We start from the raw sequence: 17,529 nt of genomic DNA, 5'->3' as shown, positions 1-17,529 counted from the left end.
CAGCGCGCGGTGCCCGAGTTCCTGCGCTGCGCCAGACCGCCCCAACAACCCGCGCCTTTCACGCCGCAAATCTGCAAATCCTTCAGAGTTTTCGTCGCGGGCGGCGCACGCGGCCATGGCCAGGCCGGTCACGCGAGCGCCCCGGGCGCGCCAGACCTTCTGCTGCGCCGTCTTGGCTTATCAGCAAAACGTGCGGCGATAATTGGCTTGCGACTACTCTTCAACATGCCCTCCCCGCCGTCCTCCAGCACTACCGCTCTCCCAAGCGAACACTTTCTGTAATTAATTTTCAGCTCCGAAGGGAAAATATATTGCCATCATGGTCCGCCATGTAGTGCCCATCAACACCATCAAGAACTCCATCCACCACGCCCACGCCGCCCCGCCGACCTCGAATCCCTCTTTCCCTCAACCGCCAGCTTTTGGCGAACACCGGCGAGGCTCCTCGATTCCAGGCTCCAGAACCGCAGCTGGTGAGTGAATCTGGCCCCTCAATGGCCGCGAGGAGACGCTCCAGCTCGCTGCCCAAAATGCCCTCTTCTTGCGCTTGCTCGCTACCTCGAAGCATAAAATCACACCGCTCATATGTTTCTTATCGCAGCGTTTCTGACCTCTCTCTCCGCGAACTTGACGCTTCCCGACGTCGACTCGCCGTTCCCGTCGCCAATCTCGACGCCGTCTTCCATGCGCGCCGGCAACGAGGCGTACGCCTCGCACCTCCCGCCGCCCTCGCCGCTCGCGTCGGCCGTGCCCATGTCCGCAGACGAGTACGGCAGCGATGCGGCGGGTCCGACGGATCTTCTCTCGCCTGCGCTGGGGTCGAAACAGCAGCAACAACAAAACGCGTCTCAGGTTCGGCAGCGTCGTCATCAGGAGGTCCGTGGGCAACAGCTGCTGCAACCGCAACAACAGCAATCGCTGCCGGCCCCGGTGGCCCCCGCCGCCACCGCAGACCCACTGGCAGGCGTGCCGGAACTGGTGACGGCGGCAGCGGCCGACGACGAGGACAAGGTAGCGGCGCTTAAGCTGGTCGCCGACAGCGTGGCCCAGCAGCGCCAGGCGGCTTCGTGGGCGCTGCTCTCGCATCCGGCAGTGATCGGCGGTTACGTGCTCGTCCTCGCGCTGCTGTACAAGTACATGTACAAGCAGCCCGGCGACGTGCCGCTGCTGTTCACCACCGGCGCCGGCGTGACCATGGCCTGCCTGGTGGCCGTCCGGCTCTTGACGAGCGGCTACATCCGCCAGGCCGAATCGATCAATTGGGGCTTCTTGGATGAGGGCGCCGACAGCGTTATCGTCACGCGCTTCGGTGGGCAGGTCATTGGCGCATTGGTGCTTGGTTGGGCTGGCCCCAGCAGCACTGGGAACAAGGCCGCGAGGCGGCGCAAGGGTAGAGGCGTAATCAAGGCTTGGACGGTGAAGCTCCGCTACAGAGGCAAGGGTGTTGGCACCGGACTGCTCGAAGAAGCCGTAAAGGAGACTGTCAAGCGCGGTGGTGAGGGCGTGGAGTTTGCGGAGGATCACGCAAGTGAGTACTGCTACATCCATTGAGGTTGGACCTTTGTTGCTAACTAGTTCCAGACTCCCGCCGTTTCCTCCCCCATTACTTCAATGGCTTCCTCGACCGCTCTGAAGACAATGCTTACGAAGCTTTAAAGGACGTGATCACCACCAGCGGCGCGTTCAGCGGGCGGAGGAGGAAGTCATCCGTCTACTAGAGCATTTCTCGCGCGAATTGCAGATGCAATTCGTCATCGATAAGCTACCATTGCCCACCTACGGCCCGTACTAAGCCAGCGTAGACAACGCAAAGAGGAGGAGATGATTAGTTGAAAGAGAAAAGATTGAATTTGGAAGCAAGTGATTGATTGCCTAGGCCGTTACTCAAAGATCGGATTGCTCGGACCCTCACGGGTGACTGTCTCAAAGATTTCTGGTTGACCCCACAATTCCTGCTTACGGCTTCCCGTCGTCTTTTTGCCACCACAAAGCGCGTATTCGTTTGTCCACTTTTCCTGCAAGGTGTTTCAGGTGCGAGGCGTTTGGGGCGGACGGGTGGTCAAGCGTCCTTCTCCCGCGCAAGGGTTCAGCCAACAGCCGCTCGTTTGGAGGATTTAGAGTGCTTATCCGGTGTGTCAGTCCACTGCCGCTTACGCACTTGTGCAAGGGGGGAAGGAGATTCCAGAACCATAGAGGTGCGGGATTCCATTGACACAAGAGTTTCTCTTACCTTTCCTCCTGTTCACGCTCGAAGAAACGTCGAGCGAGTGGCTCATGGCGTGCTTAGAATGAGGAGCGCCGCTGGCGCTTCTGCTGTCATCTTCGCACGAGGTTATTGGTGGGAGGGAAGGAATGCCTGAGGATTGGCTGAGACGCCGAGAAATCTTCTTGCGTTCACCCTCGTTCAGCCTTTCCACTCCCTCGGATGCTGCCGGGATTGCTCATAGGTGTAGATAGGGTTTGCAGGGTTCGCAGCAGGACCCGTAGTATGTGACGGATGGGGCCGGTGAGGGGGTGCCGTTGTACATACAGGGTGAGAAAGGCGTTGCGATAAGATCAGCTGGGTGGACTGCGTCGTACATTAGAGATACCATGATTGTCGTTCGTTGTTGCAGTTGGGCTGCAAAACTCTGTTTTGCTATGTTTGATTGGTCGTGGAATGCCTAATGTTTCTGTTGAATACAAGTGGTTCACTTTTTAGCTACTGCTGTAGCGTCTGTACGGTACTGTGCATGCGGAGACGCGCGTTGTTTGGCTCTGGCTCTCGTCCTCCGTTCCACCGGTGTTCATACATCATGGGTTCCGTGGGGGTGGGGCACGAATGCTCGTGTTGCTACACGTGTATGGCCCGGGCTGGCGCGGTCTAGGCCCAATTGGCGATGACGAAGGAGAAATGGGGTGGTTTTGTGGGGTCACCTTGGGTCATTCGTTTGGTGACGTTGATGCAAGACCCCGCGACCGGCACTCCTTCTGGCGCGCGATCGGGAGAGTGGTGTGTGTGATGTGAGCATGGATGTACGAATGGGCTGGCGTGGCATGGGGGCCGGATGATACGAGAGAGCACGCGTGAACTAACTTGCTTTTCTTTTTTCCCTTTCTACGTCTACGACCCGTCTTCCGTGCTCGTTTCGTTGTTGACCGTCGAGTTCTTCATTCCGTTTATACTTTCAGCTACATATGGCTTGATTCGGCTGGCTTGGTGGCTGCTTATTTTCCCAAAAAAAGAGAACATACAGTTTATCGTTCCGCTTCACGTCCGCTTCACGTCCCCAATTCAGATTCTCCGACATTCCCACCGCCCGTCTTCCGTGCCGACAACAGCTGCATACGTCATTTCCACCCTATGCTGATTGGATGAGGAAGTTGCATGTGGTTGAGTGCCGTATTATCGCGACACTCTCTCACAGCCAACAAGTTGCACGAACATCTGTTGGGGTGTAGGATCAGGCATGACGATGGGGATAAGGAAAGGGTGTGTGGTTTGCTGTAGGGAACCAATAGATAACAAAGTTTCTTTTATTGGTGAACTTCGCATGCACGTGAGCCACCACTGGAATTCTTTCGAGGCCTTATCTTTTGCACCTTTTCCTTTTTCTCTTTTTTTGGGATTGGTTTGGTGCCGTGCATCGAGAAATGCCGGTCTGCACATGGCAATCCGCTGACATATATCGATTGGTGGCTTACGCATGACGGCTGTTGCTTTAGCACCACCGCGGACCCTAGGTTCAAGAGGATCCCCCTCTCGTGCTTTGAGTCGGACTACCAGCTTTATTGTTTATTGCAGAATCATTGAGCTGCATTAAATATCGATTTGTTCTGCAAGCTCGGTTGCACAGGAAATCTCATTTTCGTTTTCCCGATGCTCTTTCTCGTTCCTTTACCTTATCAGCGAGGATGGTCACACAAAAATATGGAGGGACCATGCTTACATCAGGCGTTACTACGTCTGTGTGTCTATACTTTGTGACCGGGTTGTCGGATAGTTCCGGTAGTGGCAGGGGAGAAGCGTAATTCACTCCGAAAATAGCGGGTTCGAGGTGTTCTTGAGTTCGTGTTACATGTTTATTGATATGCATGCATGTGAGGCGGTTCGGAACGGCACGGGCGGGGCGGCTGTGCACTTAAGATCATCCGCGTGGGGCGTGGGGGTCATGAGCATGGGGAAGAGAAAGGGCTGTGGGAGGTGACTTGAGCAGATTGTTTCGTTAGAGATGTACTATAAAATGGTCAAGATAGTAGCCTAGGAGCATGGAATACTATAGAGAATCCTCCTTTGAAAAGGCAAGGTAGCGAGCACGGGGCTGCAAGACACGATTATGCCTGCTTTTCCATACAACCAAAACTATCAGCGTTAAGAGGGATTATCGACCATATCCAAGAACCTTTTCCCATTGCCTAAGATGTTTATCTTCTGAAACCAGACTTGCAGAGGACAATAACCCGTACTGTCGAACACTCACACCTTCAATCCCCTAGTCAACAATTTGTAATAGTGTATGTACCAAAAAACGCCGGATCTAAAAACCAAGAACTATTTCTGAACATTTCCATGACAACTCAGCCTCAGCATAATCGAGAATGCTTATTCTAAAGAGGAGAGCGAGAACCATTTGGGCGTTTAAAGTTGACTTCCTGTGGCCGTATGAGGGTTCGTAGTGTGCACCTGCACAAGCGCGTCCTTGTACATTTTCTAGGCCCGTGGTGTGGCTGCGAAGAGGCACACTAGTATCGTAGGTTTGTGACGGCGCAACAGATCGACCCAACTTTGTTCAAATGTACATTGTTCCAGTGTCGGTGCCGTCGTTCCAGCCAGCTCCGTCGGATGGGGAAGGAGGTTCGGGAAGCTAAGATTTCTTGATCCACGAGGGAGGCTTCCAGTGAAGGATCCAGTAACGGCAGCTTTGGTTGTCGCATTGCCAGATCTTGACGCGCCTCCCGTAGATCGTCGTCCTCCACTCGCACATGATGCTTGTAGGGTCTGTATCCGATTAACTTCTATGTCTGAAGCTAATATTTGGTAATTCTAAGTGGCTCACTGTTTGTCTTTGGTCTAGATTGTTGCGTGTATAGTACCGCAGGTATCAGAGCTGATGCTGAAAGCCAAGGTAAGAGTGAGATCGATTGAGAACAAGAGTAGTGGTGACAGTTCTGCTGCTGCTTCTGCGAAGAACGAAGGGTCCTTTTTGTAGCCCCACTACCTTTGAGTCTCCTCCACAGACAGGAGAAGCAGAAAGATGTCTCAGGTTCTCAGTGTGTCTTGCTTGAAACATTGTCTTTGATCAACACAAAGCGGTGTTGAGACTTTTGTGGTGGATATGTTTGCTAAGTAAGTGAATCAAGAGAAATAAAAGGCATCCATCTACTACAACCACCTAGAATCTGCTGGGACACCCGCCTGGTGCTGGGAAGTAAAAAGGTGAAGGCATCTTAAGAGTGATCGTAAGAGAACTATCTGTTGAAGTACGAAGAGCCGCACGTAGTATTTACCCAGAATAGATGGCCTGTTTAGGTTTAGTCCCACCTCTGAACTGTACATAGTCTCCGCTAGTCGCGTGCCCCTTAGAAGGTCAATCCATTATGGTTTCAACACTATCAACAAGACACTTGGAATAATATTGTGTAGCGTCCAAGCAGGGTGTAGTTTGGCGCACACGTTATCAAAGCAATGTCTGGTTGGGTGAGTACGCTGGCGCTGAGTGAGACAAGTGAGAGACTGGGAGGACTGTAGGAACCCGTGGCCTCACGTAGCCTCAGGAAAGTTCATTGGAGCTGAAGAAAATGTGCGGTGGTAGTTTCTACCTATGTCTCTATTGTTTTGTTTATTTTCTTTCTCGTCACTGCTCTACTGTCCACTATACTACTCCACTGAAAGACTCGCTCCGTGACGCCAGCATGCAGCCAAAGTGCCCGTGGTCGCTTATTCTCGTCTGTCCAGGAGCATCGCTCGGCAGTGGCCGTGATTGGCGGTTGAACGTAGGCAAGAAAGAGATTTGCCTATTGGAGAAATTCTCGAACCCGGAAGCACGACTCATCTCGCCGGAGGGTACGAGATTGTGTACGGATTCGTACTTGGCACACGAGAAGAGGCGCTGAGATTGTGCCGATGTCGGCGGCAATGTCTTCCCGATTTGGTGTGGCCAATCAAATGTAATGCACATGAGAGGGACGTTCGTCAAGCAAAGCAGAGCAAAAAACCACTTGTTGAGCCATGTGTGGACATCTGCTGGACGTATGAGGTCGCGGTTGGATAAGAAAGCGACCATTGCTCGAGAGAGTGCTTGGCAAAGTGGTAGGTTGACCATCCGAGCCTACAATCATCGTGGAGGTGGACGCGTCGCCGCTTCGTCGACACGACGCTTCATGTTAAAAGATGGGCAGCTGGCTCGAGGATAGGTTCAGTTTGAGGGGTGTTCAAAATTGGTAAATGGCCCGGCTCGCAACCGGATGACGCGGCTGCGGTCAACGCGGTTAAATACAATTCCGTTGTGCCGTACGAAGATAAAACGAGGACCACACACAGCCTCTGGATTAAAAAAGGCAGCGCGAGACGTCATGTTGTTCTTGGCTATCGTGACGGGGAATTGATGTAGGTGCAAAGCAGAAGGGATTGGAAGGCTTCCAGAAGCAGAGGGCTTGACCGGTGAATCTGGTCGGTGTGGACACGAGCCACCAGCTACTCCACAGTCCTTCCAGACCCATGTACAATACAATGGAGAATAGGAGCATATTGCGCAAGGCGGCATGTTCCAGAAGCTGGACGGAGAGGGTCTGGATGGAGGCTATTCAGCAGTTTGATGCTATTTGTAGGCCCAGGCCAACCAACGATGGCCAGCCGATCTCACATCGTGCATGCTTTAGATCAGCTAAGGCAATGGTGAGGCCTGACGCCTTCTTCGTTGCGGGAGACCGCTTCTTCGACAGTGGGCCTGGGGCCGAAAGAGGGCAGATGTCTTGGATTTTCGCAGGGCTCATGCTGGCTTCAAAGCACCTGGGCTAACCCAAAGCAGAGGGCAAAGGCCGGCGCGGGCCAGAGCTTGACTCTGCAGCGGCAACGGATGATGCTCATTACGGAGATGATTAGGCCGTCATATATCCAAGACAGCAGGCTGACCTTAGCCCCGGAAAGGGGGAAAAGTTCTAGACGGAGAATTTGCCAAGGAAGGCGGGGAGCAGGTAAGCGTAGGAAGAAGAGTTGGATTTGAGTTGGTGGCGATACGATAATCGAAGACGAGCTGGGACACAGGCGTGAACAGGTTCGCAATCTAAAGGCACAATGATCGGCCCTCGTAAGGTTTAGGGCTGAGCGGAACGTTGTGGCGCCAAGGTTCCGCTCAGCGGACAAGCCTCCGTGTTGGCCGTGTCTTGGTTTGAATGGCGGCGGTCAGGTGTTGTTCACCGCTGGATGGCCCCCGCGCCGGCGCAAGCGTTTCATGATCCGAAGGCAGAAGGGAAGCCGCCCAAGTCAATACATGCTGAGAAAGATTTTGCAATGGCAATACAATAAGCGCGGGCGGCTATAGGGGAGCTAGGGACGGTGTGCAGCACGCGAGTGGGAGCATAAGATGTAGATGGGCAAGGCTGAAACGCTTGCCGTTGTGCGGGGCTCAGTGATGAGCGTCGTGAGCAGCAACAGACGCCGGTGCAACACGAGGCAGCGCGGGGATGCGTGGGCGGCGAGCTGGACCAAGGCGATGCCAATACCGAGAGCGAGACCTCAGCAAGGCGGGAAGATGACGGTTGGTGGAAGGCTCAGGAGGAACCCGACAGGCTGGCGCACGAGCCGCTTATCTCAGGCGGCTGAGATCGCAATGTCCTGGCCGCTGGCTTGCGCGGTGCCTGGCGCGCCGCCTGTCACGCCCACTAGCCACGCATCACTCGCAGCGGCGCCTAACGGCAGCGGCAGCGCCTCGCTGCTTCACCATGGCTACCGAAACCCACGCCGTCGCGGCTGCCTCAGGCTCTGGCGCCAAGATTGACAGCGCCGGCGCGCGCCACCGCTCGGCGCCCGCAACCGCCTGCACCGGCCACGGCTTCTCAGGCCCCCGAGCGGCCCCTCAATCAACGCACAAATCTCCCGGCCGCCGGCCGTCCAACGGCAGCCCGCCGGCGTGCAGTGCGCGGATGCAGCCGCCCTCTCCCGACCGCGAGAAATTAGGCCGCCGAGCCCAGGCCGCGTTGTCGCCCGAATTGCTGGCCAGCCACGCGTATGATCGACGCCGGGGTGCGAGATGATCCCCCTGCCAGTGCCTGCATCGCTGCTCTGCCAACGCCCAGTTGCGCTGCCATGGCGTCCAGACCGGCCAGCTCCCGCTGCAGAGCCTCATGACGGCACTGCCATGGTCTGCGAATTGCGATCTCCGGAGCGCTGCCCATGCCGGCGCCCGGCGCGCGGACGCACCACTTCTTAATTGCACTGGGCCCACCGACGAATTAAACATACGTAGTAGGACAGGGTGGAGATCCCTTCTCATTTGTGCTCCAAGCTCTCCGCATGTTTATGAAACAGCCAGTCCGGTAGCGCCCCGTCTGTGGCTGTCCACTCTCCGCCGTACATATTCCCTGCCTCCGCCCGCTCACCACTCTTTTGGTTTTGCTCTCAACTCGCTTTCAAGTCGGGTCGATTCAGCACGCTCTTTTGGCTCTCTCGCAGGCCACGCCATTCTTTACAGTCCCCTTCGGACCCCACGCTCTTTTCCGCTCCCCGTACGCTTCGGTCGTATCCAGGTCTTGAAGATCTCTCTCGCGCTTGCCCGGTCCAAGTCTACCATTCGAAACCATGCGTTCCTCTGCTCTTATCGCGGCCTCGCTGGCCTCCAACGCTCTGGCCGTTCCCATGCTTAACAAACGCGGCGTCGTTGTCACTGATCTCGACATCGTGACCGTCACCAAGTATGTTACGGCTACTGGTCCCTGCCCCACCACCGGCGTGACCAACACCATTGCCGTCACCCAAGAAGCTGTCACGAGCTCCATGGTTGAAGTCACTTCGTACACCAGTGTCGCCGAGACCCCGGCCGTCGTCGTCCCTGCCCCCGTCAGCTCCGTCGTTGCTGGCTTCACTTCCGTCGTCGAGAGCATCAGCTCTGCCGTCGAGAGCGTTGCCACCAGCATCTACGTTGCTCCCTCGTCCGCCCCGGTCACCACCACGGCCTCGCCCACCTACGCCGCTGAGTCCTCGAGCACTCCCTCGCCGTCGACCACTGAGGCTGCCACCACCTCTTCCGTTGCTGGCGGCTTCAGCTCTTACTCCTTCTGCCCGACCACCTCGGTCGTGTCGACGGCCTCCCTGACTGCCCAGCCCACCGGCACCGTCCAGAGGAAGTGGTTGGCCTACCACAACGCTCACCGTGCTAACCACACCGACGGCTGCTCCATGTACTGGGACTACGACCTCGAGGCCAAGGCTCAGGAGTCTGCCAACACTTGCGTCTACGAGCACACCGTCTCCTCGTAAGTCTCTTTATGCCATGCGCCTGATGATTGGCCATACTGACCTCCCTGATAGCACCGACAACTTCGGCCAGAACATGGGCCAGTTCCAGTACACCACCAGCGTCGGCACCGTCAACGACACCACCATGGACAACTCGCCTGCCTTCTTCAGCAACATGTACTACGAGGAGTACAACGACTTCGGCCCGTACTGGGGTTCGGCCAGCGTTCCTACCGAGGGCCCCAACATTCTCCACTTCACCCAGATGGTCTGGAAGAACTCGTTCTCGGTTGGTTGCGCTACCGCCAAGTGCAGCAACGACCAGCAGATGATCACCTTCTGCAACTACCGCTCTAGGGGTATGTCAGCTTCCTTGCGTCCATTCTGATAAACTTACTGACAAGCTCGCCAGGTAACATCCTTGACGAGTACGGCACCAACGTCCCTCTCTTCATTGACAGCCCCCACAAGCCGCTCTGCGCTGAGATTAGCTCCGACGCCACCGATGGCAGCTGCATCACCGATGCTGAGCTGGGCATCTAAATGACGAAGCGCCCGGGAGGGTGAAAAAAGAAAAAAGAAGCCCCTCCACTGCCACGTTCGGCACGTTCAAATATGTACGACTTTGCGGAGGGATGCCGGTGTTCTTCCACGATACAAATACTTTTCTTGTTCATGTACATTGTTCTGGATATCGCCCCAGCTCTGGCTCTTTAATCTTTTCCTATGGGAATGGTTGAGGTTAGCTGGTGTCTGCTGTCCTGTAGAAGAATTGTCTAGCACGCGCATTGAATGGCGTGCATGATGTTACGTACCCTTGCTCCCTCACACACACACAACCGCACCGTGTTTGCCGTCATCAACCTCTCCGCTAGGGCACGTCTGAAAACAGTCAGCACTCCTTTTTAATTTTTCATAGGGTTGTCCAGTCTTTCCAAATCAATGTACATGCTTGATTGGTCAACTGTCAGGGATTCAATGTGAACATGATGATCAACTAGTGATTGTAGTGAGCCAGCTAAAGCAAATTGCCAGAGAGACCGATGTTGGGTCACGACTCTCTTGGTTGTACTGCGCGGGGCAGCTTTGGTGTTGTGCCCGTGCCTGTCGGAAAGTCGGGATCCCAAAATGGTAAAGTGACACTGGACTTTTGGAAGGCCGTGTCGAGATATCGGGTACTCAATCGGTAGAGAGTGGTAGCGTGACGTTGCGCGACTTAGATGAGAGTGAATATGATTTTTTTTTCCCCGGGCTAGATCACAAGGTGTCTAGAATTGACAAGGTTGAAGGCGGAGAAAGTCGCTGTAGAGGAAGGAGCATTACGTCGTAAAATCCGAAGAGACAGGATTAGACGAGAAAAGCGAGGATCGTAAAATACGGAGAGAGCCCAGAGTTGGTATACTGGAGTCCGTTGATCCGCGTTATTGAAAAGCAGTGGAGAAATAGCGACAATCACTCCGCTGCGGAGTCGCGGCGCGGGAGCCGAACCGAATTTTCAGAGACAAAAAAAAATTCAGGCCAGGAAGAGGAGGTCGAGAGCGAGGACGAGTGCGGCTGTTAACCTTGTCGGCGTGCGGCGTAGTTGCGGCGTAGACAATGATGGTTCGATCTTAGAAGGATTCAGACTAACGCGATTCTTACGCGCCCGGTTACCCTTTTTGGAAGCCCGTCACATTGCTCTGATTGGCTGCACTGTGCGGCGCAGCAGACGAACTCCCACTACCCACCCCACGCGCGCGCTTCTTTTCCTCGCACTTTTCCTATCTTTAAATCTTCATCGCTCGGCAGGAACGCTCCGATCGCTCCTATTGGCAGAAACGGTACACCGCAAGGCCGCTTGCCTGTATAAGCAAGATGCATGAAGAGCTTGAGATCCACAACGGCTCCGGCCCGCAAGCGAAGTCAGTACCTCACTCCGATGTCTATATTGTTCTGAGCATTGAGGAGTTGAAGTCGACATAAAAGTACCGGGAAGCCGCCCGATATGCAGGGTCCCGTAGTAAGTGGCGGCTGCTCTCCGAAACTTCTCTCATTGGCAATCTTGAGCTTGCAGTGCAGTTCGGCTTGCCTTTTTTCGTATTTGCGGCCAGATACTTCTTATACTCTCTCCTGGTGAAAAGTTAGCATAATGGTCGCTACTTCATTCATCCCCCTCCTACTCGCGACATGCGCGCATGCCAATGTTATCCCCCGAAGTACGTTCAAAAAAGCATGCCACTATTTTATGATGATACTAACCTCATACAGCAATTAGTTCAACGTACAAGAATGCCACTCACTCGAGTGCTGCATCATCGCAGTCCTCTGAAGGTCTTTCTTTCGTTTTCGCTGGCGAGAATCCCACTTCAAGCGCTGCATCATCGCAGTCCTCTGAAGGTCTTTCTTTCGTTTTCGCTGGCGAGGATCCCACTTCAAGCGCTGCGCCGTCAAAGACGTCTGCAGCCCTCTCCTTCGCATTCCCGAGTAAAGATTCCGCTTCGTCCGGTGCTGCATCACCCGAGACGTCTGTGGGAATCTCTTTCGCATTTCCCAGCAGCAGCAGCAGCAGCAGCAGTAGCAGCAGCAGCAAAGATGTCTTGGTCGGAATCGACATGGGCTTCACCAGGTCCACGAGATCTGCGCCTCTGACGATCGGCATCGACCTCGGCCCTCCAACAGCAACAAGCTCGAGGATAGGGACGCCAGTCGGGACTCCGGTTGGGACCCCAGCCGCAGGCAATGTGTCTGTAAGCGAGCAGGGTTTCGATTTCGGCTTCGGGGGGCCGACAGGCGCCCCAAGTCTCGTCCTCACTATGATCGATGGATCGTTCGTGCTGGCGACTGTCGGAGCAAGCTCTACCAAACCCGCAACCACTGTCCCAGCAGGTGCGACGACGTCTTCGAAGATCAGCCTACCCGTGGTGACGACAGCCGCGCCTCAGGAACCCACATCACGAACACCGTTCGAGGTCGGCGGCATCACCGTGTCCCAGAACTCGGACACGCAGCTCGTCGTCGGGAGCCAGACGCTGGCAGTCGGCTCGTCGGTCATCGTCGGGTCCGGTTCCTCGACGACCGCCATCGTCCTCCAGACGGATGGCAGTTCGACGCGCATCGTCGTCGGCACGGCCACCGCCGCCGTTCCAGCAGCCGAGCCTACGTCCGGGGGTTCAGGGGAGGCAGCAGCCCCCTTTGAAGTTGGTGGCATCACCGTGTCTCGCAACTCCGCCTCCCAGATCGTCATTGGCACGCAAACGCTCGGTGGCGCCGCTGGCTCCTCCATTGTCGTCGGCTCCGGCTCGTTCACGACCGCAGTCGTCCTGCAAACCGATGCTAGTGGCGCGACGCAGGTGGTCGTCGGCGGCACCACAACGGCCGCTATTCCCACGGCCGCACCCATATCCGGGGTTGAGGGCGACCCGGACGCCATCGTCTTCGGCAGCCAAACACTGCACCCGGGCTCGACGCTAACGCTGGGCTCGGGCAGTTCGACGACCAAGCTCGTCCTGCAGACATACTCGGCGGGGGGCAGCGCCATCGTCGTCGCCGACGCCAGCACGACCTACACCGTCGCTGCGCCGACGAGGGCATCTGCGTTGCCCACCCTCGCGGGAGGAGGCGTGCAGCTCATCACTACCGGCCTGACGACGGAGCTCGTTGTTGGCGGAACGCAGACGTACACATTCAAGACGGGCGGACCGAGTATCGGGCTGGTGACTGAGGGCGGTACGACCATCGTCGTTGCTGGCGGCACCGGGAGCGGTGGCACGCGGATTCCAATTCCGACCGGGCTGGGCAAGGAGACGAGTGGCGCCTCTGCCTCTGCTTCCGGTAGTTCCGGTCGTTCGAGCCGGTCGACTTTGGGCTCGGCGACGGGGAGTTCGAGGACCACGACGGCAGCGGCGGAAAGCAGTGCGGCGGCGTCAGGCCTATCGAGTGGATTGGGAGGAGACGTGGACTGGGCGACGGCGAGCGCCAGTGCCAGCGCGAGTGCAAGCGGTAGTGTGGGTGCGGCAGCGAGGATGGTGGACGGGGCTGTGGTTGGGACGGGGCTCGTCAGTGCTGTGTGTGCTGTGTTGGCACTGATTCTGTGATGATTTTACTGGGAGGTTTCGTGTTTGCTTTGCTCAACGTTAAAATACCCAAGGGTAACGAGGGAGTTCATCGGAGGAGGCTTGTAGATAATGTTTTGAATGCTTTGAGATAATGATTAGTACAGCGAATTAGCTGGAGATCGAGAAAATCAGTTCAGGAGAAGAGTTCGGCTTTCATGTGTGCTGTTTGGGTTGAGTTCAGAAATCATTTAACTTTGAGCCTGAGCTAAGGAGCTTGCAGGCAACTATAAATAGAACAGGTAGGTGCTCGAAGACAGAGACTGACGCATTTACACTTCCAAGGCGGGGTGCGAAAAGGAAAGAAGGGAGAAGGTTGAAGTAACAGGTGGAAAGAGCTAACGTGGCTGTAGATGAGAAAATCGTGACCGGCCCCGCCCACGCGACCTCTGCGCACTCACCTGCCTCATCCCGCCCTCCATGTCGCGCTTTGTGGCTCCCATTCTGTCATTACTGACACATATTCTCAAGTGCTTTTGAATCCCTTGGCTTACATTGTCCCGGTCGCACGCCAGGTTCTCCTCCTGCGATCGTCACTAACGTTTTGCGATTCTGTCCAGGGTGCTCTCGCTCCAGGGGACCACGATTGTATCACAATTGCCGCCGCCGCTTTCTGGAGCTCAGTAATTCGAAGAAAACGGCTGCGCCGACTTGTTTTCGACCCGTGGAGAGCTAACGGAACTTGCTATAGGCACACCAGAAGCTCATTGGTTTTTATCAAAAAAGTTTTCATTGGATAACGGAAGATTCATAATGCTGCGTGCCCAAAGTTCGCATCAGTCCACGAAGAGACCACCATTGGCAAACAGGTGCTCCCCGTTGATCCACCTTGCCTTCTCCTCGCACAGGAATGCAACCGCGTACGCAATCTCGCTGGGATCAGCCATGCGCTTGGCCACAGGCGTGGCGTCAATCGTTGGCTGCAGCACCTTCATTGCCTCCTCACCAGCAGCTAGAAAGCCCTCCGTTACAGTTGGACCGGGGCTGACGGCGTTGACGGTCAGACCCGGGTACTTTGGTGGCAGCTCCTTGGCCCAGCAGCGCGTAAAGGAGTCGACCATGCCTTTGGTGCCCGCATAGATGGTCTGGAGCGGCGGCGCTGCGCGTGCTGAGACGGAAACGACATTGACGATGCGACTGTATGCGGGCGATGATCCTTTTCCGGACATGTGCTTCAGCGCTGCTTGCGTCAGAAGGAAGGTGCCGCGCGCGTTGAGATTAACCAGCGAGTCCCAATGGGCTAAGGTCTGCTCCTCGAACGGCAGGTTGATGGCTAGGGCTGCGTTGTTGACAACGATGTCCACACGCCCAAAGGCAGCAACAGCTGCTTCGACCAGCGTGCCTGGCCCCGTTGTCGTCGAGATGTCGGCTTCCACAGCGATGGCGCGGTCCGATAGGGCCAGGCTGGAGACGACGCCCTGTGCTTCATTGGAGAGCGAGGGAAAAGGGTAGTTGATGACAATGGTTGCGCCACGAGCGGAGAGCTCGCGTGCGATTGCGGCGCCGATGCCTGAGCTGGAGCCTGAGATGATGGCGACCTTGCCGTCCAGTGTTTGCTCGACCATTGTGGGAGGTTGAAAAAGGCGCAGATATGGTAAGCTTGTTGATGCCCCTGTTCCTTTCTGGTCTTCTTTTGCAGCTCTTGCGGGAATATTGATTCAATTGCCTTAAGTCTTGTTTTATTGGTCCCGAATGCTTCCACTTCAGTGCTTCGGCTCAGTCGCTTGCACCGAAGGATGACGCGGACGTGCTCCGGATAGTGGGCCGCGGCCCGCACTATCCCCTCCTTTAACCTTTAGGTCGCGGGCGCATCCGCATCGGCTGTAGCAACCCCGCACCCGCTCTTTGCGTAGCCGAATGCCCGCCGAAGACACCCTTGCGACTTCCCGAAGCACCAGGGTCTCCTCTTACAGCAAATTCAGGGGCATCAGCCAATCGCCTCACAGCGGATCGATGGGGTTCAATGATTGGACCGAATCCATTACTATGAGCTACGCATCTACAGCTTAGGAGACCATTCGTGCACATTTTCCAGGCCATTCTGCCTCGACCTGTCCCCCTGGTCGAGGTACCCGCATATCCTGCCTTCTGGATCCCACTTCTTGCGCAGTTGCATAAGCTTGGTGCCTTGCTCCTTGCCCCAGAACCTCGTCCTCCGCACCTGGAAGTCTGAGTCGCCGAGATATGCGCCTTCAGAGTGTTTCTCGACGCCTGCCATGACGCTCTTGACCCAGTTACTTGCCTTCTCGTCTTCTTTGGAATCTTCGTAGATGGCGTAGGTTGCGAAGTAGTGATCCGTCTGCATACTCAGCGCCATGTCCTTCAGCGGCCGCCGCGTGCCTGGTGCCATGGAGTACCACAGCGAGAATGTCTTCTTCGTCGGAAGCGTGGTGAAGGCCTCCTCCAGAACCGTAGCGACGTCGGCGCCGTTGGATATGTAGGCATTGTCAACCCGGTAGCGGTGGCCTTCTGGATTGGCTGCACCTTGATCTTTGTACTGGTCGGGCAGATCAGTCGCTTTGTTGAACCATTCGTTGACTGTGCCGGATGGGTGGCTGTCGTGGGCCGGCTGCAGCGCTTGTCTAGCTTCCTCAGGGTCGTTCTTGAAGGTGACGAAGAGGACAGTGTGGACAATGACGTCAGAGCCAGGCGGATAACTTGCAACAAGGACCACCTCAGTATCGGGATCATAAGCCTCATGAATCTGGAATGCAGTTAGCAGCCATCCGAAGGGGTGGAGTTCGAGGGCTTGCAACTCACGCTGAGGATCCAGTTCATCGCCTTCTTGAAGTCGGCATTTGCGTAGCTGTACGCTGACGACCGCATACAGCTGTATGAAGGCCGCGTCTGGAGATGGAATTTCGTAACAACGGCTGGAAATCCTGGGCCTGCACCGCGGGCTGCCCAGAGCAGTTCGCTGTTCTCAGTCTCGGTGCAGTGAAGCTGCTGGCCATCGGCTGTTACAACATCGACCCCAACAACCTGCTCGCAGGCCCAACCCCAGTTCTAGTCGGAATGAGCAAATGCACTGGGCAGATTGGTTTAGGATGACTTGCCTTGCAGTTCCAACCCATTCCTCCCTGAAGCAAGAATCCGCCAAGACCGACGTCAGGGCAATGGCCCCCAGCAAAGAGGAGGCCTTTGGTCGAGAGGAAGCCATTGAGAATACGGCCAGTTGTACTTGGGGAAACTTTGACGATTCCAGTCGTCTCGTCGAGGTCGATATGCTTGTACTGGCCAAGATCAAGGAGAATGGCATCGTCTCTGACACTCCACGCAGCCCAGGAATGGCCACCCGATCGAACCGAGAGCCTGCAATTCTTTTCCTTGGCGAGACGGACCGCCTGGGCGATATGCGACTCTTCCGTGGCTTCCACGACAGCGATCGGGTATCTGTTGGGCCTGCGATGGTTGAAAACCCGCCCGATCCGGGCCTTCTCGTAGGTGTGGGCGTCACTGCCGTCTTTCCACGTGACTGAGAGAGCCGCCATGTCTATCGTGGTCCGGATCTGGTCAAATCAGCGAAGCGATGCAATTGGGAGGCTTTGGAGCTCTTTCTCTGATTGCCTAGGCAAGCTAAAGCACGGGGTCTGGCTTTTAGGCTTTTAGGCGAATTGTATGCGGTACATGCGTCGGCTATCCCGATGGTGACAAGCGAGGCTACTAACGCTGCAAGGTCGAAAGTGCTTAGTCTCGGGACCACGTCCTCACCAAGGAAGGCGGCACCACAAGCATCAGCGGCAAACACCTCCGGCCCCCACGACCGGCAATCCCATCTTCACCGTTGTTTGTTGCACATCCGAGCATCCTAGTGGAGCAAGTTGTAGGTAGTACACGAGGGTCTGGGGCCCCGCATTGTGGCTTGATGAATTTGGGAGGCTAAGCTGGATTACCAGGATCTAGACTGGACGCGTAGACCTCCTTTCCTCTCACCTCTGAATCGTCGCAAATATTGAAGTGGGCCCGATTCACACCCGGATCATACCGCTGGTGCCCCGTGAGGTA

The 17,529-nt window shown here is 55.9% G+C and overlaps 5 protein-coding genes across 5 annotated transcripts; 3 read left to right on the top strand and 2 right to left on the bottom strand.

Moving 5' to 3' along the window:
* Positions 1-585: 585 nt before the first annotated feature.
* Positions 586-1,718, top strand: LTHEOB_2291 (GNAT family protein; the record flags this gene model as incomplete). The annotated part of the gene is made up of 2 exons (XM_035511087.1): positions 586-1,528; positions 1,582-1,718. The coding sequence occupies 2 exons, from the start codon at positions 586-588 to the stop codon at positions 1,716-1,718; spliced, it is 1,080 nt and encodes a 359-aa protein (XP_035364000.1).
* A 7,058-nt stretch (positions 1,719-8,776) lies between these two features.
* On the top strand, positions 8,777-9,976 carry LTHEOB_2290 (Allergen V5/Tpx-1-related protein; the record flags this gene model as incomplete). Its single annotated transcript, XM_035511086.1, has 3 exons — positions 8,777-9,450; positions 9,506-9,792; positions 9,846-9,976. 3 exons carry the CDS (start codon positions 8,777-8,779, stop codon positions 9,974-9,976), a joined length of 1,092 nt encoding a protein of 363 aa, XP_035363999.1.
* Positions 9,977-11,561: 1,585 nt separating this feature from the next.
* LTHEOB_2289 (Phytanoyl- dioxygenase) lies at positions 11,562-13,506 on the top strand (the record flags this gene model as incomplete). Its single annotated transcript, XM_035511084.1, has 2 exons — positions 11,562-11,628; positions 11,681-13,506. 2 exons carry the CDS (start codon positions 11,562-11,564, stop codon positions 13,504-13,506), a joined length of 1,893 nt encoding a protein of 630 aa, XP_035363998.1.
* A 794-nt stretch (positions 13,507-14,300) lies between these two features.
* Positions 14,301-15,089, bottom strand: LTHEOB_2288 (Short chain type dehydrogenase protein; the record flags this gene model as incomplete). The annotated part of the gene is made up of 1 exon (XM_035511083.1): positions 14,301-15,089. One exon carries the CDS (start codon positions 15,087-15,089, stop codon positions 14,301-14,303), a length of 789 nt encoding a protein of 262 aa, XP_035363997.1.
* A 434-nt stretch (positions 15,090-15,523) lies between these two features.
* Positions 15,524-17,015, bottom strand: LTHEOB_2287 (FAD binding domain containing protein; the record flags this gene model as incomplete). The annotated part of the gene is made up of 3 exons (XM_035511082.1): positions 15,524-16,228; positions 16,285-16,530; positions 16,632-17,015. 3 exons carry the CDS (start codon positions 17,013-17,015, stop codon positions 15,524-15,526), a joined length of 1,335 nt encoding a protein of 444 aa, XP_035363996.1.
* Between the last annotated feature and the right edge of the window lie 514 nt (positions 17,016-17,529).

Source organism: Lasiodiplodia theobromae, assembly GCF_012971845.1.
Source record: "Lasiodiplodia theobromae strain AM2As chromosome Unknown scaffold_6, whole genome shotgun sequence".
Lineage (NCBI taxonomy): Eukaryota > Fungi > Ascomycota > Dothideomycetes > Botryosphaeriales > Botryosphaeriaceae > Lasiodiplodia > Lasiodiplodia theobromae.
Note: the sequence above shows the minus strand (reverse complement) of the source record. Positions and strands in the feature narration are given on the sequence as shown.